The sequence below is a fragment of the Haliotis asinina genome, chromosome 9 (genome assembly GCF_037392515.1).
Source record: "Haliotis asinina isolate JCU_RB_2024 chromosome 9, JCU_Hal_asi_v2, whole genome shotgun sequence".
Classification (NCBI taxonomy): Eukaryota; Metazoa; Mollusca; class Gastropoda; order Lepetellida; family Haliotidae; genus Haliotis; species Haliotis asinina.
In genome coordinates this window covers 62,926,357-62,945,390 of record NC_090288.1, presented here as the reverse complement: position 1 = coordinate 62,945,390, position 19,034 = coordinate 62,926,357, and the positions used below count along the sequence as shown (strand labels likewise).

Below are 19,034 nucleotides of genomic sequence, written 5' to 3'. Positions count from 1 at the left end.
ATTTGGGATAACACTTTCTTAGTACAAATTCTAGTACTATTTTGGTTGAGTCCTATTCGGGATTCGAACCGCACCCTCAAGGTCAGGCACCTAATCGCCAGCACACAAAGTCAGCCGCCGGACCCTCTCAGCCATCGCGACTTCCACAAAATGGAAGTCGGACAACTGGAAGTCTAGACTGCGTACTTTGTGTAACCCATAGAGATTATTTAATCAGAACATTCCTTGCCACCCTCAACATATTCTTACGATTTCCATTCAGTAGCAGCAGAGTAAAATGTTCACGTTTGGAGAATTTTTATAACAAAAAGAAAACATTACACTTCCAATACATCTCTGACAACATACACAAAATTATGTTATTCACTGCTTCCTCTCATAAGTACATACCAGGGGCCATATATCATATTTACCCACACCATTTTCAGAAAGTTTTCAGAATGGATTTAAATGGGACCCGTGAAGGTCCCGGGGTAGAATAGGCCTTCAGCAACCCATGCTTGCCATAAAAGGCGACTGTTCTTGTCGTAAGAGGCGACTAACGGTATCGGGTGGTCAGGCTCACTGACTTGGTTGACTCATGTCATCGGTTCCCAATTGCGCAGATCGATGCTCATGTTGTTGATCACTGGATTGTCTGGTCCAGACTCGATTATTTACAGACCGCCGTCATATTGCTGTAATATTGTTGAGTGCGGCGTAAAACTGAACTCACTCACTCACTCACTTAAATGGATAAGACTATTCCATTACGAAGTGACCAACAGTGTTATGGAAGCCTTCAAAATGTTTTAGAAGTCAGACCAGGGGCGGTATTCATAAAAGAACTTAAGTCAGAAAAAAAATTAAGTTACGACTTAGGAAAAATCTTAGTTTCTTTATGAATTCTGGTTTGTCAACATGCCGCCGTCACAGGGCAGGTAGGAGTACTGCTCTTTTCATATGTAATCATACACTTTTAATACTCTTTATATATATGTAGATGGCGGCTTCTATTGGTTCTGTACAACACGTTTACCATTTTTCCGAACATCTGGTGTTATCATTGATTTTGAGTGGTTCGTCCAGACAGTTTTCCAGGTTGTTATGATTTCTTCGGAAAAGAAATACTGGATATTCTGTTGCATGACAAACAGTAATCTGTAATTCATGACATGGTTTACAGCGAACAAATGATCGGGCATGCCAACATTGTGATTGGTAAACAGGCTCTACTTCATGCTTGTTGATATATCCATCCCAGAGGGCATCGCGTGATGTGTAACACACACAGGAACTGCGCCTTGAACAGGGTGACATATCATCGTTTACTGATCGGTTGATGTAAGCGACATGTTTGTGATAGGAAGGAATTCTTTGAGGAAAATACACCCGTGATTCGATCACAGATGTAGCAGACTGGCAAATCACATTGGCGCGGAATTCCAAATATATAAATTTGAGACAATGCAAGCAAAACTGTACCGAAATACCAGTGTCAGGATTAATTATACTCAACAGAAACTTCCCTCTTGAGTTGGTCATATGAGTACTATATGATACATATAACTAGCGTTTTGTTAGGCATTTTAGTTTTGAACTTTTTTCCCCGCAAGAGCTTGATTATGAAGGTGTTTGACAGGCATACAGAAGTTGGTGTTCAAGCATAAGAACAGATCTCATGTAGATGTCTGACGAGGTTGTTTAGAGACATGTAGAAGAATTAAGTTAGCATTCATAATATCTTGTCTTACAGCTTGAATATTGTTGAACTAATTTTTAATCAAAGAATAATCACACGAATTCATTCTGATGGAATATGTTTGATGTGGATTATCAGTTTCTCAAGTTCTTTTTAGTCGGTTTCAGCTAGTGTTAGATTGGCTGTTGAATATGACAAATATAAACTTAAGAAAACGTGTCGTGACGTACCTCAAGGGTGTGACGTGAACTCGTCACAATATGGAATGCTTAAAAGTGAATACCAATAAGAACAAAAATGTAGAGATTTGATAGACGCTTTGCGAGAACTGTGACGGATTCTATTGAAGGAAACTCGTTCTTCTTCATGTGGCAAACGCGCCTGCTGTCTGTAAAACATTGTGCGGCTCCCACAACACTTCTGTCTTGTCTCCATGACACTAAACGATAGTACTTGTTTATAAACCCCCGAGGTTCAGCAGTAAGGTTCACACAAAGCAGTGGTTGCCATTTTAAGTGTCTGACACTGACACCTATATTAAGCCGCCGCAGTCTATCTCGGGTTTTGAAGCTGACAGGATTAGGAGAAGCCACACACACGCACGTGCATGCATGTCGTTAAGTAAGTACAATGATCTTGAACGCGATCCCCATGTCACTCCATATCGCCTGTCTACAATAGATGCAGTGAACGGACGTTGTGTGGTTCAACGTCGTACATCAGATAATTTACAGCTACGCTTAAGTATGAAGTAAGGATGAGCTTGAACCGTTTGCTTTTAAACGCATGCATCAACTTCCGAGCATACACACGTTTCTAATGATGGCTCAACAAAAACAAACAAACAAACAAACAAAACCCAAACACAATAGATGGTTAAACACTGATTGATTCGGTCTCAATCATCATAAACACATACAAATGTAACTGTTCACCTAAAACACCGTATATTATACACGGAATAAACGCCTTCGGATGTTTCGGAACCTGTAACAAAGTACGGGTTTGTCATGCATCATTACAACACGACAAGAACATGACAAAACCGAGAGTCGTCTCATTTCCCATCTCTCTCGCTCTCATACTACTCTGCATCATCAATCTTTTCACAACATTTTCTTCTGCAGCCTAACTGCCACCGAGTGCTTCTGTTCGGAGCCTTCTCCAGAACTCAGTCTCTGGGAGTATATAAATGGTGCCAGCATCTCACAGCGCCACAGGATTGGAGGCAGCGTATACGTGACATTGGCCGCTCGTGAATGAAATAGCGCACTCAGCGTACAACTCGTCGTTGAAATGGATATTGGATGTGTGGATGTTTCTTTGACTCTGGGTTAATGTTTATTTCTGTTTAATAATCGTGTTTTAGATCTATCGTGCATGAACTTTCAGTGATAACCGGTAGTTTCATGTTTTTTTAAAGACTGTCATCTTTTATAAGGCATTTGATAAAAGTGGTGAACCATTCTTTGTTAAATCAAATGGTGCTTCACTGACATTCTCTGGAATTCTGGGATCCGGAATACTGATGTGCCCTACATGGATGTTTAAATTATGATGGGTATTAGAAGTGAATTCCGTACCTGCAACTTTGAACTGAACCACAATGAACCTCAAAGATTTGTCACATCTCAGGTAGGCATTCAGTTAAATATCGCTCTTTGTGAGCATTATCTCAGCTGATTTGCTTGGATACTTTTTACCGTTGCACTCCGCAATATTATATCTAGCTACGTGGTGTTTGTTGTTACATATTCGCGACTGACTAGGGCAATCCAGTGGAATCACTCAAGTCAGCTTCCACGTAAAGCATATGTCTCTTGGAGCAAATCCTTACCCAGGATCCCCAAGGTTTTATTTTGATTTTTTAAAAGCACGTGTTAAATAATAACATAAGGCATGCCCTTCTTCTTGTTTTACTATTACAGTCGTTCACTGAACGTTGAAAAGGAATCTGGACTTGTCATGTTCCTAGCGTGTGTGCAAATCCAGTAAATGTGTGAGTGTGTGAGTATGGTTATGTCTTGTTTTAGCAACATTCAAGCAATATCAAGGTTGGGGTCACCAGAAATGGATTTCACAAACTGTACCCATGTGGGGGGAGAATCAAAACCCGGATGTCGACATGATTTTACTCCGAGGCTACTCCACTGTCCCAAATCCTCTAAAGGAAATATCACTGGGTCGAAGTTCTTGAATAAATTGTACACATGCTTGCCGTGCAGTCCCAGTTTCTCAACACAAAACATTCTGATCCTTGATCAGAGGGAAGAAAAGAATTACTTAATAATATCGTCTTTAACTCTTTATGGAATTCGAGGTGTCGGTAGAAATGGGAAAACTGGAGCAATCGCGTCACCTTTTTACAAATACCTGGCATATATTTATACCAACGACTTCTAACTACACCTAGCACTTTGTAACCACAATGCGATCACCACAGTGTTATGCTGTGATAATATGATGTTTCTGATACATGTACAGTATGATTCTTGAAGAAGAATCACGAGGCACACACATTTGTTGGCGTTGCCTTTTCTTGGCAACATTCTAATAACGCAAGAACATTTGTTTACTCTAAATCTCATTCGGTAACTAACTGTTTGTCTATGTAACCGTTACAAATTTTGGTAACTACAAACAACTCCTCAGCTGTGTCTCACTGGCGTACGATAAAGTAGGGGCAAAATGCTTTAAAACATTCAAAATCTAGGTTCTGAATTCTCAGTATAACTAATGTCAGTGATAAGTAGGTATCGTGAAGTTCTCTGAAGAATGTCAAGGCTTTCGTACTGCCAGAGAGTGTTTAGTAACGCATGGTCATATGTGTGGTATGCCAAATGTGAGCGAAGACAGTAGTTCTGTGTACAAGACACATCTACATAGATACTGTATCTGCTGCAGACTGAACATACTGTACAAGCAATACATCAAAGTGAAAACATTCCTCTGAAGGTGGTAGAATTAAGCATTCCATGCTGTGTAAATGCGTCAGTTTCTGTAAAGAATTCACGTGGTATGTGTCATTTCTTGCATCAAGCCTTATAAATGACTAATTGATATATCGTGAAGCATATTTTGTCTCAAGCGGGAATATTTCAGTGCTCAGATATTTATGGTAATGCCTTCCGTGCTTAATATACGTCTCTGTCACAAGTTGAAACATAACCCAAATCCTTGCAAAAATCAAAACGACTGTTCCGTCTGTCGTGAAGCCTTCCTCTACCTGCGGAAAACCTTGTGTATGGAAGTCGAGCCGTGAATGACTGTTCCGTCTGTCGTGAGGCCTTCCTCTACCTTCGGAAAACCTTGTGTATGGAAGTCGAGCCGTGAATGACTGTTCTGTCTGTCGTGAGGCCTTCCTCTACCTGCGGAAAACCTTGTGTATGGAAGTCGAGCCGTGAATGCCTGTTCCTTCTGTCGTGAAGCCTTCCTCTACCTGCGGAAAACCTTGTGTATGGAAGTCGAGCCGTGAATGACTGTTCCGTCTGTCGTGAGGCCTTCCTCTACCTGCGGAAAACTTTGTGTATGGAAGTCGAGCCGTGAATGACTGTTCCGTCTGTCGTGAGGCTTTCCTCTACCTGCGGAAAACCTTGTGTATGGAAGTCGAGCCGTGAATGGCTGTTCCGTCTGTCGTGAGGCCTTCCTCTACCTGCGGAAAACCTTGTGTATGGAAGTCGAGCCGTGAATGCACTCAGTCTGTTGATATGATTGTATAACGTCTGTTTCAGTGGGGCCACCCCCGTTTGTACCTGTCCTGGAGGATATTCTGGGCTCTGTTTCATACATCCTGGCTGGTCAGTAGCATGGTGTCACCACTAGGTGGCGCTGTGTGGTTCATCTACCTCACCAACTGGACCTACCTCCTGCTGACCATCAGTGCTGTCCTGGACGCAGTCATCGTCGTGTTCGTCAGGATCAACAGACAGGACATTATAAAGGGTAAATGGTTAACAGTATTAATCTGGTCTTGCTGTTTGTATGGTATCTTTTACACTTGACAATCCGAATGGACCTGCAAACATTACAATCACACAGAGTCTCTGAGTGAGGAGGCTACTTGACGCAGCTTGAACCCAGTAATACAGGTCGTTGACCTGAGCTATATATGAAATGAAGGGTAATGTCTGAACGTGTGCATGATAGGCCGCTTTGAGCAATTTGCGGCGAAATCACGTCATGTCAGACTAATCATAGAAAGTAAGCTGGATTGTAGATGGAAGAAATCCAGAAGCCCCGGTTTGAATCCGACAATCAGGTGACCATAATCAGGTGACTCGGGATTCGACCCAACTGCGGTATCCAAAGGGCGAATTTCTGTAGACCTCTGTCGACTGGGCTGCATGTACTCCTGACAAATGAAGTAATCACAACGACGATCAGAACGAAAGAGGAACGCACTGTTGCATTCTAGCTAGAGGAAACGTTCCTCGCTATAAGTGCCACCTATCCCCATAGAACAACAGCAACAATTCAACAGGTTAACATAATCACGGACAGACTTGATCGGCTAGTCCTCCTGAGAGGAGAAGTGCCAAAACAATCATGGAAAATTCATTCTTCCACATTATTAATCGCAGGATATATACTATTTTAATTTAAGGCTTGATTTGTCCACTATCGCTAACATCTGAAATGATGTTACAAATTAACACAACTAAGGTCCATGCAGGTAGCAAAGGTACTGAATGTCCCCACTATAGTGATCTAACTTCAGTTGTTGGCGATCCATAGCCCATTTTCACACTGTCTTGTCCTGATTTGAAATCCAAATTTTGCTAGTTTTAATTCTTGATACTGTGATTTTCTAGCTGTTTTCACTACCCGTCGTTGACAGTTATTTTATATAAATTACATGTATTTATGACACTTATTTTATATAAATTACATGTATTTATGATCAGTTTGAGACTTGTTTCCGTCACGATATGGCTGCAATATTGTCGATGTGACACTTTTTAACTCACTCATGATCGACTGAAGTCCTGATAATGCAACATGCATGAAAAAGACGTGATCCTCTCCTAAACTGAACGGACGGCCCTCTTCGGCCATCCCTGGGGTTCAAATTTACTTTAAAACATTGGAAAAATAAGAAATAACGACTGTAACACATTTCCATTTTCAGGTTTCACCTCACACCTACCCTGGTACCTGAAGCTATCCTGGCTCCTCAACAGTGTCGTCACTGAAGGGAGTTTGCACATCAGCGCCTTCTACTGGATCTTCCTTTTCAAGGGTGTGTACATTGTTATTTGTAGTTGTTTTTGTCCATTCTCGTGAATTACTATCACATGCGGTATCCACTGATTGTTTGTATTTCCTATTATCAGCCACCCAAGAACGCTAGCTTGTATTCTACTTACAAGACAGATGGTAATAGGGCACGACTTCTTGTGTAATATATCTTAACGCATATTTCAACAATCTTACAGATCAACGGTTGACCCTGCTGAGATTCATCCTCCACGGTATGAACTCCATCTACGTCTTGTCCAACCTCCTCATCATGGACATGCCACTTCGTGTGTATCACGTGATCTACCCAGTAATCTATGGCGTCATCTACACAGTTTTCAGTGTCGTTTATCACATGCTTGGTGGGACCAATGGAAAGGGAGAACCGTATATCTACAAGATTCTTGATTGGTCCAAACTCAAGCGGACTCTACCTCTTGTGTTTCTGAGCACGTTTGTGGCTCTACCTTGTTTGTACTTAGTTGTTTATTTTACTCACACACTCAGAATATACATCCATTCAAAATGTCGGAAAAACAACGAGGATACAAGGATCCTTGATTCATCGATTGAAAGAAGTGACAGTGAATGTGCACGTGTTTGAACAAAGATATTTGCAGAAGGAAACACTCAGGAACAGTACATTAATTTATCGTTTGGAATTTGTGATGATTGTGAAAGGCCACATATTGCATTTTAACAGACTAAAAATCACATATAATTGTTATGTTGTCTCGTTTGAGCTAAGCTAAAATCCTACTAGCATTGTACACATTGATGATGGTTATATGCAACCAAAGATGAGGGTTTGTTATTTGTAAAGCAATATATACTACGCACATAAACAAACTGGCAATACAAAAGATTCAAATTTAAATTTATCAAACCTGTGTAGACACATAAGGATTCAAACATGTATCCAACATGCATGCACGTGCCACGTTCCGTGAAGTCAGTGCTTTCGTCCTTGATACGATAGTATGTTGTTGCACGTGCATTCCGGGAATGAGAATCAGAGCGAACATATGGATTGCTCAATCCCTGCCCTTGCGATCGTTCGAAAAATTAAACGCCTATGGAAACGGCATAGCATGCCAAGACTAACGGCTGCACAACGTCATGAGGCTATTGGGATGGTTCTTGGGGGAGTGTCTCACGTGGCTGCACATCCCCACTGGCACGGGAACGCCATTTCTGCACTGGTGAGACGCCACCAGAATACAAATGACGTCATCGATTGGCCACGTTCTGGACGTCCACGTGTAGCAAAGCCAAGACAGGACAGATGGATAAGGATGACCCATCTTCGCCACAGGTTCCAGACAGTGATGACTGTCCGTACCATCCCAGGACTTCGCCGTATTCACCCTAACGTAGTTCGACAACGTTTACGTCATCACGGGATCAGACGTCCCGCCATACGACCTATCCTGACACAACGTCATCGACAAGCTCACCGAACGTAGTGCCGAAATCATGTCCACAGGTCCTTGTTTTGGTGGAGAAATATTGTTTTTACAGATAAGTCCTGGTTTAACATGTCCCATAGTGATGGACGTCAAAGTGCCTATAGACGCGTGGGAGAACGTTATGCACAGGTCTGTGTCTTTTAGAGGAATCGATTTGGTGGCAGTGATAGTTCCGTGATGATTTGGGGTGGATTACAGCTACATGGGTCAGATTCCTCGACCTGTGGAAATTCCTTTTCTGCAACGTTTTGGCCTTCGGTTAACATTCCAACAGGACAATGTCCGTCCTCATAGCGTTACTATAGAATTCTTGCAACACCACAACGTTGACTTACTGCCTTGGATCTCTCATCGATAGAGCATGTTTGGGAAGAGATGGATCAACGTCTACGCCGTCTTCCTCATCCGCCACATAACGTCCATGACTTTGCAGCAGAACTGGTGTGACATCCCAGAAGTCTTCCTTGCATATACTCTATGCATGGTCGATGCAGTGCATCAATGCCGAAGGTGGACACACCCGTTGTTGAGCTCCTGACATGGTCGTTTGACCCCTCTCGCGCTTGTGATTGACTTTTCAGTAGAAATTTTCTCGACTTGTTATTGTTATTGTTATTTGACATTGTTATCGTATTTATGAACTAATATAATATTTTGATAATGCACAGTTTCTTTATGTGGCTAGTATACATTAATGGTCGTGACTAAATCAGCATTATTTCGAATGTAACAAAATCAGTCACTTAACTTATTAAAACTAGAAATGAAATACCATTTTCCGGGAAGTACTATGTCTTTTTATCGGAAACGTGGGACCTTGGTTGTAGTTTTACAAAATTTCTTTTTGTGTCTATGAACGAAGTGATATAGCATCATACACTGGTGTGGCGATAACAAAAAGGTAACAGCACAGCGTTTCTCAAACGGCTTTACCTGTTGGGTAAATATCCGTGCATCTGTAAAGATCTGAACATTACTTTACACAAATATGCGTGATACACACGTCTTGTTCATCCCGAGTAGGCGGATACGAGAGTATGGTCTTCGGAATGTATAGTTACTGAGCAGCCTGAAGTTAGCAGCTGGTTCGTGTTTCGTTATTCGTCTTTCGAAAACGAATAACATGCTAGCAGCGGGTTCGTTATTCAAACGCTCTACGTGGAATCTCTATAGCAGTTCTGTCATATACGCATAAACTCATGAAATAAATGACTGCGTGTGTACCAAATGTGCGTGGGTGTTGGATTATACAGAACCTCTGAATAATGAAAAACTAAACCGCAGATTCCATGTAGAGCATTTGAATAACGAACCTGATGCTAAGACGTTATTCGAAAGATCAATTAACAAAACACGAACCCCCTCCAATGACAGCAGACTGTCATTGTCTTTCATTTCATAAAACTGATGGGCATACATTGAATACAAAAACAGTGCGGTTTAAGATTTCATTATTCAGAGGCTCTGTATAAATAAACACCCATGCAGGTTTGATACACCCGCAGTCTTATATTTCATGAGTTCATGTGTGCATGACAGAACTGTTAGAGAGATTCCATGTACAGCGTTTATATTACGAACCCGCTGCTAGCATTTTATTCTTTTTCCGAAAGACGAATAACAAAACACGAACCCTCTGCAAATACCGTAGACTGTCATTGTTTTACATAATGAACCCAGTTCTGGTTAGTGTTTCGTTATTCAGAAGTTCTGAATGATAAACACCTCATGCACATTTGATACACCTGCCGAAGAAACGATATTTATGATGAAACGCCCCTATGTGTTCAATATATAAAACATATGAACACATATATGAACACATATGGGCGTTTCATCATAAATATCGTTTTTTCGGCATTTGTTGAATAAACACTACTGAAGGTAACATCAACAAATACAACGATAACAACGACAACAGCGTTATTACGAGGCGAAACCGCAGCATGTTTAACATTGTCAACGATATGTCCCTGTTCTTTTAACATGCAGCGATAAGAATACACGAGGCAACTTCTCGGGAGGGATAAGTTCATAATCTACACGCATATGTTGTGTGATATTTACCACGAATACATATCCCGCTTGTCTCCAGGCAGGGTCGAATCTCTAAACTGTGCTAGTTTCAAGAAGAAAATAGCTGGTGCCAAAGAAAGGGGAAAGGTGCGGTAGTCCTTAAAGAGGCGAAAAAACAACCGATCATCAGTCACAATGCCTGTTATTTTTTGTGTAATTACGCGAAGATTGATGAATGAGATCCGCTCTGTGTCAGAGGTTACACGTGTAAAGAAACGCTCGATCTTCTCCAGACGAGCGAAACGCTACACCTCAGCATTTGCTGGGCAATCAGCACTGCTACATTGAATAATGGGTCTATAGTTTGCTTTTTTGGACAAAAATGTATTTATTTTCATTTGAATTGTAGAATGTGCTTAGATGTTGGCCTACAATTAGTCTTTTAATGACTTCTCGCTACCCCCAGTGATACCGCGTACTTGTCTCCTAGCTGATCGAAGACCAACAACCTTCCACATATACTTGTGCTTTGAAACGTAGGTTGAATGCAGTATTTATATTCCAGTACTGTAAGAGCGTTAATCTAAATAACTATGAACAATAGTTCATTCTACGTTTTTAGCGTGTGGCCTGAATACACAGAAGGAATCGGTCAAAGAACACCTGTGCAATATAAACTACACATATACACATGTAGCCACACACAACATACGTAGAGCTGCACACACACACACACACAGAGAGAGAGAGAGAGAGAGAGAGAGATACAGAGATACAGAGAGAGAGAGAGAGAGAGAAACGCACACACACTCAACATGAGGAGAACTACAACACATAAGGAGGGCTACAGCACATATACAGGCAATTAACATAAGGAGATCTGCAACAATTATGGAGATAAATAACATGGGGCCATCTGCAACACATATGGAGATAAATAACATGAGGAGATCTGACACACATACAGAGACAAACATAAGGAAAGGTACAATGCATTTAAAGCCACACAATATAAGTATAACAGTTACTACAACACCCATATTATTCATCAGACTCAGGGTGTTTCTATGAACGGCAAGTTGAGGTCAGTGAGGGTCGGGCGGCAACAGATGCCTCACTACACAGGGCGAATATTACCTCCCGTGTCGTGTGTTTGTGTAAGCATGTTTGTAAAAGAAAATGTTATCAAAGTGTAAACACTCTTTATCACCCCCAACTGCGTTATGAAGTAGTCGATAAGTGCTTCTCTGCCTTTATCGTATTATTATGGCAATAATCTCTTTATAGAATTCGGTAAAATTATTTTCTTTACAGCTAGAAGATAGTACAGTTAGCTTAAGTTTCCTCCCGTTAGTGTGCTGCAAGCTACATCTAGGACAGCAACACGTGTTATAATAATTTCTCTAAACACAGAGACGGACTTTACATACAGCGCCCAATGACGTACTACAACTAATGAGGATATGTCGAACATTCTTCGACTTAGAGAAGACTTTAAAACATAACTGAAGTGGAAACACACTTTATTCACTGTACTCACTTGTTACCACCGTTTTGCCTATGCAATGCAACTTACTTGTACCTCTTCTCGCCAATGTTGTAGCACATTGCTAAAGATGGAATATACTGTTCTTAACAACAATTAAAAGTTTAAGTAACTACAGAATTTAAGTAACTGTTCTTGCTATAACGAATCTATACTAAGAGACCAAGGCCACAACGATATGAAACATTTACGGCAAGTACTGTGACCATAGAACAATCTAGTGACAAATGCATCATTACTGAAAGCAGTTGTCACCATCCCTGTGTTAATATCAACCCTTCTACTCGTTCTATAAATATATATTTCAACCACACCGAAAATACATTGACACAGATCTATGTAACTAGAAAGACACATTATGCAGACATTTGCTTAAAAAGCATTAAACAATAATGTGGTTTATGTCATGTGTTGCGCAGGTATTAAATATATCAAGGACATGTAAGTACATCTATACTAGCCACACAAAGAAACTGTGTAATGTCAAAATGTGATCCCACTTGATAAGTACGATAACAGTGTCAAAGGTACACATAAACCTTAATGGAGGGATCATGAGACCATAACAAGTCGGGAGAATTTTAATTGAAAAGTCAATCACAATGACGTCACGAGTCCACAAGCGCGAGAGGGGTCAAACGACCATGTCACAAGTTCAATAACGGGCATGTCCACCTTCGGCATTGAGAACACCAGTGCATCGACGATGCATAGAGCATATCAAACGTGCAAGGAAGTCTTATGATAGATTCTCTGAAGTTCTGCTGCAAAGTCAAGGACGTTTTATGTGGCGGATGAGGAAGACGGCGTAGACGTCGATCCATCTCTTCCCAAACATGCTCTATCGATGAGAGATCCGGTGAATTTGCAGGCCAAGGCAGTAAGTCAACGTTGTTGTGTTGCAAACATTTCATAGCAAGGGTTAGGGTTAGGGTTACGGTTAGGGTTACGGTTAGGGTAAGGTTTAAATCGTTATGTGTCTACACAGTTTTGATACATGTCTTGGACATGTAGCTGGTCGTACTCCATGTGTAATCGTCTACTTTCATACCAGTAAATAACACAACATGATTAAAATCACACCCAAGGGATCCCGAATTTATGTTACATGCTTATCCCGTTCACACCTAAAGGATCCGTAATGTGTTAGTTTATGGACAATCATCGTCTATCTCTAGGTCATAGTGCACTAATCAAGCCAATCTCTGATGAAGTAACACAGAAATGACGACCTACTCAGTGTGTGGCAATCCGCTGTGTAATGACGCTGGTGCTGTTTAACTTGCAGTGTCGTGGCCTGTCGATACACTGGGTGACTCGTTCTTTGAGGAATACTACATCGACATCTTACATCTCAAAACGTAAACACCTATTAACACCAGCCACACTTCCTTCATAAGAACCTCCGGCGTTTTCTAGTGCAACGGATACGCTAAGGGACCAGGTTGTTTAAACAAGACCACATTGTGCATATGGTTCGTCCTTTGCATAATGTTTGTATGCAATATTATGTTCCTTTGAAGATTTCATCCCGGCATCTGGTAAGCAAAATACCATCATGATTTTTGCCCCAAAGTTTAAAGTATAGTCAGTATCAACTTGCGAGGTACCTCCACTTCTGTGTTGAGCAGCCGTCAAACATGCCCATGTAATTCATGAATATTTTGTTTGGTTATAGCAGTTAGATGAAGTCCGTGATTAAACATTGTAGATATTTGGAATTTGGCACAATGTGTTAATGCCGGGTCTTCCTAAGTGAACTGATCAAAAGCGCTATTGTTCAGATTCGAAGATATCGATGGTACGTGTCGATTTGCAAGCTGAAACTATATATTGGCAGAAAATCAAAGAAATCACGCACAACAGATAAACGTGACACACAGTTGGTCAGAGCAGATCACTTCAACGGAATAACGAAGGCAGTATTAACTAGAATGGCAGTAGAAAGTCTCTAACAGTACTCATGCGTTGACAATATCAAAATGCAGATTTTGGCAATATGGACATTGAGGTCTAGGCGAATGAAACAAACTCAATTATGTCATTGTAGGTGTCAAGAATGAAACTCCCAACAATACAGGTCTGTTATATCTTGAATCTTTTATTACAACAGAGAATATATTTTAGAATTTGAATTGGCGTTTTTATACCAATGGCTTATTATCACAGTAGGTCATTTATGGAAATGGAGACATACTGTCTGATGCGTTAGGACAACCACTGTTTATTTGAACATTTTAGCTGTACTAAGCTGAAAAAAAATACCATGAAATGAAAAACATGATACACAGAGGCAGCATGAAGAAATTACGTTTGATGCATATCTTGACATCATGGCAAACTGATTACTTTTTAAAAGTCAAACACACAGTATGAAACAGTCATCTGTAAGTTAATAATAATTGCAAAGACACACGTGAATACTGTACTGGTGAGACAGGTCGTTCACGATTTAATTATCATTATTTTTTTTCGAACAGAAACATTAAGTTAAAGTGAGACCAGACAGTGCTTTACCTTGCTATATTAGTTTTGTCAGCAGGTAGCAACAATGAAGTAATTGTATAATCAATATACTGAGATAGTTCAGCACATGTTTGATTTCTACTGAATTCAAGAATTGATATTTCACGAAGACTGTAATTTGTAAATACTGAGTATAGTGAGCTGAGTATAGTGGTGCTTTGAAAGTTATTTACATGATCAAGATGTCAGCATGCTGTTGGGGGAAAGCCCACATACGTTCCAGATCATGGACGCTGACAGAAGGATTGCGGTGAAAAACCCAAAACATGAACATAACTTAACATACCCCCTGGTGTCGAAATATAGCTCAACGCGACATTGGTTACGCCCTAGTGCACGTGTGGCATGACAATCCAATACTCAATAAATCAAGGAGATATTGTACATAAAACGTGTCCTTCTATGAATTGAGAATGTCTTCATGGTGTTGAGTTCCCAAGCAAATAGGTAAAGGAGGCGCCTTAACCTTGGACTGATGGTGATGTGTTAAGAGACATTTAAAGAGAATATGATTCAAGATAAATTCGAAATCATTCATTCTATCGTGCAGCTTCACAAAGCGTATACCATCATTTTTGACTTTCTAGGAGAGGAATTTAATTATGTTTGGTGTCGATGGTTTTACTAGGGATGGCCTGCCTTGCTGGTTCATGCCGAGCGTACTGAGGCAATGTAGTGTCAAACCTCACACTGGTATTGTCCCATTATATGCTAGTTGTTTGATGGGCATTCTAGAAGTTGATGAGTTAAAAATGAAACATAGAGGTTTATGGATTACAACGTCTTGTTTATACCGTTTAGCGACGTTTCGATGTAGATTCTTACATCGTCATCAAGCTAAATGTGAATACAACCAAATAACGAGAAGCATTGTGCAGGGTATGCTGTGACATACAGCAGATCAACTTCGCATGAGGAAGGTGAGGCAGTTGCTCGACTGGATGTACTTCTCAAGTTTTCCAGGAACACCAGGTGTCAGTTGCCCATTCCCATAAGAAATATTGATACACTATATGGAATATGGTTCAGACTGCGATTGATGGTGTGTGTTCCTTGATAAAGTGTTTCTATTTTTAGCAGCGATAGTCCAGTCATAATAAACAGCCTGTATCCGGCTTGTTGTCTTCAACTGATGTGCATGATGTGTGCAGTGTGTCTTGTATGACATAAGCAACATGCTTGTTACAAGGTACATATAGTTTGATGGCATCGATTAGCTGGACAATTTCAGTTACACGTCTTTTTTAATAATTCCGTAATTGGTGAAGGATGTTTTCGTTATTATGTACTGACACCCTCCGTTCCTCATATACCACTTGAACTTAAGGAATGTATCGTTTTTATAGTAAAGAATACTAATCAAATCACATTACTGACATAGCAGGCTCACAGCATCGTTTCAGTGCAGATGGGCGATTTCGCTTTGATTTGAAATCATTAATTATCAGACGAAGAAAATTGTATTATCAGTGGTGTCCATTCCCCAGAAAGCTGTTAACGAGGTGTTGAGACAGGAGATAAGAAGGCGCTGACGTATACGGATCTTCCATGCACAGTGATGTGTCAGTGATAGTCCAGTAGATAGACAGAAACCCATGAGAGGCACCTTGTATGTGTGTACCGAGTGACACACCACATGCTATGTACCATATGTAAGTAACATTAGTTTGCTGTTAAAGTGTAACGAGAAGCCAAACACTTCTATGACAAGCACTGCGAACTTCTATGACAAGCACTGCGAGACAAATGTGACAAATCACATTAATATTCATTTCGATTAATATACTTCGTATACGGTTCAAGGATTTGACAAATAACGCATTACTTGAAACATATCTTTCATGCTTGATATATTTTTTCGTTTCTCAAGAACCCTCTGATAACCATGGCAATATTCATGATCGATTGGTAAAGTGCTTCGCTAACTGGAACAACGTAATTCCTTAACAGAAGCGAGATAGAATGTCCGAATACAACCCTAATGGTACGACTTTAAGAATTTGAAAACAAGTATTGTTTAAGACCAATGCATTCTGGCATTCACATCATATATAGTAATTTCCCACCAAAATACTTTTCCTGAATTTGGGGTGGTAGTAAGTTGGTTGATTGGCTGGTCGTTTCACGCTGCTCTTAGCAATATTCCAACTATACGACAGCGGTCTGTAAATAATGGAGCCTGGAGGAGACAATCTAGTGACAAACATCATGAGCATCGATCTACACAAATGGGATGCAATGTGTCAGTCAGCGAGTCTGACAACCTGTTCACATTAGCGTCCTCTCACGACGAGCATAGCTTACTGAAGACTAATTCTAATCCTCCAGGGTTTCTAGCAAATCAGACCAGAACGTTGTGTACTCATTAGCCTGGTATCATCTGGTAATCAGAACTGACTTGCAGTGCTTGACAGACACTCCAGCCCATGTAGAACTATTAACCACTTAACAGGTGGTTTTGTCTTCTTGAGTGTTCTAACAGACAGCAACTAGGTGACCTTTAAACTGCCATACCAGTTGAAGATACAGCGGAAGCTGGCAAAACCGGCATCTGTCCAATCCGGCAAGATGTCAACACTGGCATAAAATCTCAGGCCCCCCGTGGCTTGTACATTTATCATCAGCTCAACAATCCAGCACATTGTTTAAACCGGATTATTTCTTCAGTCCCAATGAGTGCCGGTTAGGACAGATTCTACTGTATTAAGTATTATTCTGTCATCTGGCTGGTCGTCAGCAAGTACAATGTTGCCTTTGAATGTATGCCATACATTAGAGCAATGATAAGAAGCACCAACGGAGCTCTGTATGTTCTGTGTACGATTTGGAGATGCTACATCAACCACGGCGAGCGCCTCTAACAGAAATCACTTAGAAACAACACTGAGGAGCCTGGCATTCGTTATGTTATTAGGCACACGCGTTTACACTCACTCATATCGCCAGGGTTATTACAGTTATTTAGGACATGTGTGTGGTAGTTGGGCATCAACTTGTCCGTAACAATCTACCGCGTAACTGTATTTCAGTATATTGTTCTTGGTCTCGGCAATTACTGTTATTCTTCGTCATCGGAAGCTAATCTCATAGCCTGAAACTTTAAAATGGTATGTGTACGTGTATGTACTCGTGTGTGTACATATGCGTGTGTGAATGTAAATATGTATGAGTACATGCATGTGCTCGTGTGTGTACATATGCGTGTGGGTATGTAAGTGGGTATGTGTACATGTATGTGCTCGTGTGTATACATGTGCGTGTGTGTATGTGTACATGTATGTGCTCGTGTGTATACACGTGCGTGTGTGAACATTGGAGCACAGGTGTTCCACAGTTCCATCTTTCATTAATGCATAAATGAAGATGAATTTCTCCACTCACTAGCGGGAACCAACTCTAGGCCTTATGCAGATTAACAGCACGAGGATCGTGCATCAATTTTCCGTAAAGCATGTGCAAATGTCGTGCATGTTAACAGCCTCGTTTGCGTGTAAATTCACGATTAATTCAACTCATGACAATAACCTTTTCAACGTTACGAATTTGTTTTGCAATATATGAGTTTATTTGTAAACAGTGCCTTGAACACTTTGCAAAATTTAGTTTACAACAGTTGCCTGAAGTAAGTGGCTATATTTACAATAGTGAGTCTAAACTTTTGATGGCTACTATACGATATTTAAATATATGGCTCATTTGCATTTTCCGTCTAATTCTATGAAATAATTCTCATGTGAAGTAAATGACTTCACAAAGTGAAGTGACACGGCTAGACACAGCTAGACACCAGAAATATGGTTTACAACTGCATCAACACGAGGAATTGAATGTAGCCTGCGAGTTATGTATACATGTGTCATGACATGTCGTGTATGTTAATTTGGAGGAAAACGAGTGGATATTCAACAGTTCACTTGGTCGAGATTCTCCGGCACCAGAAGGATCCTGGCAAGTCAAGACTCTTTTAACGTTTAATACATGCGCTGCACTGTGAATTGTCAGCCTTCAGACGAGTATCCCTTGGAAGGAGTAAATTATGTTTGACTCTTGAATCGCTCTTGAGCTCTCTGAATTCGTATTCCTTTACCGAGAAACATTACAAGAACGCACAATCAGTATGTGCAGACGGTGCACAATGTACCCCAGTCTCTACAGATCAATGTCTGTGTCGCATGAAGTGTCAGGAAGAATTAGAATGACTGGGTGGGAATGAAAGTTACATTCACATCCGAGAGCAGACTTCGTACAATTGTCACCGCGGAATCCGTTTTGGCAGACAATGGAGACTGGTGTTCTCAGACGTTGTCCCTTTGCATTATTAGTAACTATGTACAAAATATACACAGTATGGTGAGGTGTGCAGATTTGTTATCTGCATATCGTTTCCATGTGCATTGTTTTGTCATAGTAACAACCTTTCATATTTTTACAGCACATCTTTTCATAGAAACACACTGAAAAACAAAATAATACATGGCTGCATGTCAACATCTTGTGCTCTTCCGTTTTGACCTTTATATTCCAATCCGATCACACGCAGTCAGACTTGAGTGCCCAT

General features: G+C 40.6%; 1 protein-coding gene across 2 annotated transcripts in view; it reads left to right on the top strand.

The window, feature by feature from the left end:
- The first annotated feature begins 2,897 nt into the window (after positions 1-2,897).
- The window catches only part of LOC137296089 (protein rolling stone-like), a 355,451-nt gene continuing 339,314 nt past the window's right edge, over positions 2,898-19,034 (top strand). The window contains exons 1-4 of one of the 2 annotated variants that reach the window (XM_067827757.1): positions 2,898-3,316; positions 5,413-5,623; positions 6,810-6,920; positions 7,117-9,162. In XM_067827757.1, coding sequence (XP_067683858.1) covers positions 3,236-3,316; positions 5,413-5,623; positions 6,810-6,920; positions 7,117-7,523 — 810 coding nt within the window. In that variant the 5' untranslated portion in view covers positions 2,898-3,235 and the 3' untranslated portion in view covers positions 7,524-9,162. Of the gene's footprint in view, positions 3,317-5,412; positions 5,624-6,809; positions 6,921-7,116; positions 9,163-19,034 lie in introns of those variants that run through there. The other variant, XM_067827755.1, reaches the window with a different exon arrangement.